Raw genomic sequence first — 6232 nt, forward strand, 5'->3', positions numbered from 1 at the left:
GCTTGGCTGCCTGTGACTTCCTTTATCAAAGAAACTGGTGGAAACTGGCTGACAGTCTGGAAAGCACAACAGGGTTTTGAATCCAGCTCTCCTATGACTGCTGTTGCATTTTTAAGGATACTTACATCATTTCGGTGCTCTTCTAAGCATCCCTGGTGCTAATATCACCATTCCTGGTGGAACTGGTCCCTGGAGTCTCAGTTGCAGTACCCAGTATCTTCCACAGCACAGTCATGGGAGTCTGCAGGAGTTTCTCTGGTACTGTGGATTAAGGCTTGAAAAGTTATTCCTCTCTTTCTCACTGTTGGATTTAGGTATTGCTTTTTAAACTCTAACACCCCTTAAGTAACAGAGCCAAGCAGACAGCTGAGGTTCCTTGCAGCAAATGAGCATAAGTGACCGTGTGCATGACCCTTGGCTACCAGACTAGCTCCGTTAACTTGAACTGTCTGCAAAGGCAGGGCTGGTAATACTACAAAATCACAGCAGTTAAATCCCACGACACCTGCCTCTGAGTCCTAAAACAGGAAGCTGTGGGAGCTTGCACCGGAGTTAGGAATTATGGAAACAGCTGTAGCTCCATGGAGTTAGCAAGGCTAATGTAGATATAAAGGGAACAAGCAATTAGAACAGTGGAAATACTTTCTTCCTCTCCCCAAAGTGTGATCCCTCTCTTACAAATCAGGTACACTGTTGAGAAAGTTCAGAGAGAAGCAAATGCTGCTTTGGTCTCCTCCTTAAAGCATAAAAGAGCATGGATTAAATCATCAGCCCTACTCTGATGTGGGGTAAAAGAGCCAGGACATGATAAAGGGGATCCAGAAGATAACAAATCAGGATGTGGTGGAAGCCTATTGCTATCTTTCTCTGTGCAGACAGCTGCTTTCGAAAATTGCTTCCCAAAGCCCTGTCAAAAGGAAACTATTGTTTTACCCATTACCTACCTGAAGAAGTATTTCACATGCATTTCAATTATACACAAAAAAAATCAGAAAAAAAATATGATACGTGGGGGGGTGATTAGGGTTTTTTGTTAGCTTCTAAATTTTAGTGGTAGACTTGCAAAGGGATGCAACAGCATTAAAACTATTTGATTAGCAACTTCTCTTACATACCTGGAGCATGAGTTTTGATCTGTTCCCATTTCCAGCATCTAAGTTGCCAAGTATTTGAAATGCTATAGCTGAGGCATCTAGAAAATGTCATCACCACTTGCCGGTTGATGAGAGGCTTGTCACAGGCTTAGCAGCTCTACACCACATGGTGGTTCAGATCAATGAGGGGATAATAATATCCATATTCACCAATCAATTAACTGTACAAGTCCCACTTTTATCAAACTTCTGCCCTGTGGTGGTCAGCTTGCTCATGCAAGTCATCAACCTGTGTCCTGGGGTCCCCACACACTCCCAACTGAGAAGTGTCACTTGCTGTGTGTTTGAGTGAAAGCCTGATTTGCCGAAGCAAAATAAACCCATGGCTGCATGTGCACAGATGGATGAGGATGAGGATGGGATTATTCAAGGTCGGGTTATCCTGTCTGTGCTAACGCAGTAGGAGATTAATGAAGGAAGGATTTTGCTGTTAAAAATGACGCACTACACTTCTTCCATGGGAACAGACACTGTCTATACAGCAGTTGGAAATGTAGCTGCAGGATGCTCCCAAGCTAACTTTAACCACTCCGGATCAACCGACCATGTAGCAAAAACAGAGGAGCATGGGCACCAACTGCTTACCTACAGCCCCTGGTGGGCTTGTACAGCCTGGACTGAAATCTCTGTTCTTCTGTGTTTCTGCTGTGCTCTTGCTGCTCAGCCTGTGGTACCGTTCACCCTTCTCACCGCAGTGTGGACGCAGCCTCAGCAGCCGGAGTCAAGTCAGCGTGCTCTTCTTTTTGATTAGAATTACAGGACGGCAGTGTGGCGTCTGGGGCCAGCCCTGAGCATCCCTCTTGTAGGTGTTGTGCTGCCAGAGATGTGAAACACCTCTCCCCTGACCCAAGCAGCTGGCAGGCATGGGGCTGATGTGTTATGCGGCTCTGGTTTGGATGGTTTGTCTTCACAAGGGTGGGATTTATTTCTAGTAGTGACATCGCACAAAAGCAAGTGCTGTGTGAAATTACTGCATTACTGCTCTCTTCCTCTTTCGCACCTATCAAAGAGTGACTTCCCTTCCTTTTTAGTTTGTATTTCAAGGCAAAATAGCTGATTCTTTTGGGTTGACGGAAGAATCCAGATCAGTCTGTTGAAACCTGACATTAAGTGTTCCTTATGTACCAGAATGGAGAAAATAATTATCTTTAATTACTTTGATTTTCCTTTCCTTGTTCTAAATCCTGCTGGCTGTCTCTTGAACAGGCCCAGAGTCCTTGGCTTCCCCACTACGGAGCAGTTGATGTCCATTTTACTGGCATGGCTGACTGTTTCCGGCAAACCGTGAAGAACAAAGGTGTGCTTGGACTTTGGAGTGGACTCACACCCAGTCTGCTAAAGGTGAGTTTTTGCTTTCATCCCAGTCAAAGACTATCCTGAAGTAATCAAAACACACTTTGGGACAGTTGGGGTCATAAAGCTTATGACGTGCCTTCATACTCATTAGCAGATTATAGATGACAGAGTCCGTGGCAGAACAGGTATAACCTCAGGCAAGTTTTAAACTGGCTTTGGAACTTGGTTTGGTCATATTTCCCCAAATGTAAGCTTGGCTTCTAGATGTCACTACCTTCAAGTTGATTTGAATGTCCGTAGAGCAGGGAGCACTGCTAACAGAGAAGCCAGGGTATGGACGGTGTGATCTACCTATAAGAGCTAAACAAGTTCTGTGTCTCAGCTGAGCTGCAATAATTTGACAGGTTGTAGCGAGCTGTAAATAAAATTACACTTGTATAAGCCACTTCCCCAGAAGTCAGAAGTAGTGTTTTCGACTGGCTATTTAATGCATGCATGTTGGTTACTACAGCCCTTGATGAGTGGAAAGCATGAAATAAAGCATGGTAGCTTAAACAGAAGGTAATTTAGTTTACATAAACACATTTTATAGCGCTGCAGTGAGGATTACCTACATGGAGTACTACAAGTCAGCTAATGAGAGGTAATTGAGTGACAATGTGATTGATTGTGATGGCTTGCCTGTGCCTGGCCCTGCCTTGGCAGATATAAAGCCACATGGCACCAGAGCTGCTGATTCTGCATGGGGCAAGAGAAGAAAATTGTTCAGTCACTCTGCTGTATGTCAAATAAATCCCACCTTTCTCACTGGGATTTGCTGAGATTACTTAGGATTTGCTTAGGTATTTGGCAAGTTGTGATCATCTATAGCCTAGTACAGATCTTGTTCCTCACAATATCGTTATAATTAGTTATGTACCAATAATAAATTCCTACTTATAGCATGCTGCAGGTGCCAGCCTAGTTGGAGGTGAGACTCTGATTTTATATAAATGATCACAGCTCTATTAGCAGATCAGATCAGATTTGAAGTCCTAGAAGTTTCCTTTTTTAAAACCTGTAAGCTAAGAATGCTACTAGTGAGTCTAATACTGCTTTTTAATCTTGTGATGCTTTTTTTTTTTTCTATTTTATCAGATTGTCCCATACTTTGGTGTTATGTTTACCACCTTTGAATTCTGCAAGCGGGTCTGTCTGTACAGAAACGGTTATATTGAATCTCCTTTAAATTACAAGCTGACTCCTGGGGTGGACCAGAGTTTACAGCCACAAGAACTGAGAGAATTAAAGCTCCTCCGAAGGGAAAATTTTGAGCCAAGGAAATCGGCTCTGGAAAACTGATGTCAGTGTCCATTGGAGATATACACAATACCTTTCTTAAGGAACTTGGCAAGAAAAACATGCTGAACTACAGGTACCAGCATCTCAGCGGATTGCATGGTTTAAGTAGTGAGAGACACCAGTGCCAGGAATGAATAAAGCTTGTATCTCGTTTGCTGAATGGATATAAACAATGTGAATAGCAAGCACATACTGAAGAGGAGAGATGCAACTAGTTTGAAAACGCTATGCTGTTGGAACTTGAAATTACATTATTCTAGGTGCTTTTCAATACTGAATAACCGTTTTGAGATCAGAGCACTTGCAGAGAGGCAAGGGAACTCAGATGAGAATATAAATTGTGTCTTCAAAAATATTAAGAAAATTCAAACTTTTTTTTAAAGTAATCTGAGATACCATGTCAGCCAAAATTGATAAACAGACTAGAATACATACGATGTGCAAGCATTTCTACTGAAATACCTTTTTTTTTTAGTGATACTGTGTGGACGTGGCATTCTGCAGATGCAGAATTAGTCTCAGTTCAGTCACACTCCAGAATCCACTCTTCAGTTTTTGAGGCTTACTTGAGAATAATAATTTTGTACAAATCTTCAGCGTAAAGATGAAAATATGCTGCTGCAACTCTGCTTTTGCTAAGAGAGAATTGTAATGTGCAAAATGAACCGTAATACACTGGAATGACAATCTTGCAAACTTAGGTGCATACTAGAAAATCTCCCCCCCTTTCTCCTGTGTTGTTACTACGTGTATGTGAATTATGTCAGGCTTTGAAAAATTGTTTTCCTGAAGTTCTCTAACTGAAATATTTCCTGAAAAATGCAGTTCTTAAATGTGTTAGATATTTCAGAGCCACAGGCCTTCTCATGTTGTTTTGGTGTTCTTAAAGCTCTATTTTTTATACTAAACTACCTTTTAGTTGCTGTGCACAGACCCAGGCCTACAGTGCACTGTGCTGCTCAGAACTTGCCAGGAGAATACCACTGCGATCCAGGAGCCATGGCTACTTTCTCTGCGAGACCTCCAGGTTATTGCCAGCGCCGATGCAATTGACAGGCCTCTGACCAGTCTGGGGAGCTTTTGGGCAATGAAAGATCCTCTTGGTATTACACCTGAGGAGCTGTGATATTGCTCCAGTTCCTTTGTAGAAGTACAGCTGTGGAACAGCCCCATGCTAGTGCCTTCTGACAGAAAACCTTAAACCCCGCGTCCCCGTGGGAAGGTGGCTCTGCCCTCTGCGGCATGTCCCACCAGCCCCCGGCTGTGGCCACATGTGAATCAGCAGCTCGGTAAGGTGTGTGCACACCAGCCATGCTCCCGCCCTAGCTGCAGCGGCCCGGGCTCTGCACGGGATTTGCTCCTGGTTTACACAGCTTTTTGCATGTGTTTTTTGTACCGTTTATGTCCCTGCTGGGTGGAAATAAGGAAATCTCAGAAGCTGCTTGGTTAGGCCAGGTCATGGTGGGATGAGGGAATGGCACGTTGATGCAGGAACAGACTGTGACTATGGAGAGAGATTTGCAGAAAGATTTGGGATAACTCTAAGGCCTTTCATTGCACCTAGAAGTCAGCGCTGATGTGCCCCGCAGCTGAGGTGTTGCAGTGTCTCTCTTAATGGGCTTGCTCAGTTCTGCTGCAGTGGTGCTTCATACTGGTTTTCTTCTCAGGGAAGAAACACAAGCATTGATAGCAAAAATTAAGATGTCAGAGAGCAGATCTGTTGGCTCGTTTATCGCACTGAGGCTATAAGTGCTTCTGGCTCTCTAATCAACCTGCCTAGTGAATGTGTTTCTCCATGCCTCAGTTTCCCCATCTACACAGGTATACTGAGATTCATTCGAGATGTGTGAATAAGATGTGATTCGTGAGTGCGTTGGGGAGGAATGGATTTCTAAAGAGTGCCCTTACCTTGTCCAAGCATACCATGTATGTTTTTTACCAACATTGTATTTCTAAATAGATTTTAAGATTGAGTGATGGGTGCATATACAATGTTTGATCAGTTCTTCAAACCTGTTAAGTCAAGTGAGTCAAAAACTTACCTCTAACACCTTTGTATTTGTATTGTAATGTACTCCTACGACCTATAAATCACTTAACGAACCTTTTATCAACCGAGCCTCTCCTTTGCGTAATCACGTCTATGCCTGAGAAATCCCCCAAAAGGGAACGCTAAAATGTTTAACCGGAGTGCTTCAGCCGTGGGTCACTAACAGGTAAAATGGTGTGTGATCCTGAAGAACCATCGCAGGGGCGGCTCTTACGTGGGTGAGCTGTAACTCAGGTGACATTTTTGGAAGTCTCCCTCACCGCCACGGGAGGGGAGGGGGGGCAACGTGGCCCCGGCGAGGGGCTGGCGGGGTGTGCTTTGCTGCGTGTCATCCGGCGGGTCCCGGGTGCATCCCCCCCGCCCCCGGGTAGGCCTATTCACCCCCCGCTCT

General features: G+C 44.2%; 2 protein-coding genes across 2 annotated transcripts in view; both read left to right on the forward strand.

Moving 5' to 3' along the window:
- The window catches only part of SLC25A43 (solute carrier family 25, member 43), an 18482-nt gene extending 14521 nt beyond the window's left edge, over nucleotides 1-3961 (forward strand). Inside the window, exons 5-6 of the mRNA XM_009889332.1 lie at nucleotides 2361-2495; nucleotides 3588-3961. Coding sequence (XP_009887634.1) covers nucleotides 2361-2495; nucleotides 3588-3791 — 339 coding nt within the window. The 3' untranslated portion in view covers nucleotides 3792-3961. The remainder of the gene's footprint in view (nucleotides 1-2360; nucleotides 2496-3587) is intronic.
- A 1072-nt stretch (nucleotides 3962-5033) lies between these two features.
- The window catches only part of SLC25A5 (solute carrier family 25 (mitochondrial carrier; adenine nucleotide translocator), member 5), a 3240-nt gene continuing 2041 nt past the window's right edge, over nucleotides 5034-6232 (forward strand). Inside the window, exon 1 of the mRNA XM_009889333.1 lies at nucleotides 5034-5080. Coding sequence (XP_009887635.1) covers nucleotides 5034-5080 — 47 coding nt within the window. The remainder of the gene's footprint in view (nucleotides 5081-6232) is intronic.

The sequence above is a fragment of the Charadrius vociferus genome, unplaced genomic scaffold (genome assembly GCF_000708025.1).
Source record: "Charadrius vociferus isolate BGI_N301 unplaced genomic scaffold, ASM70802v2 scaffold7, whole genome shotgun sequence".
Taxonomy (NCBI): Eukaryota; Metazoa; Chordata; class Aves; order Charadriiformes; family Charadriidae; genus Charadrius; species Charadrius vociferus.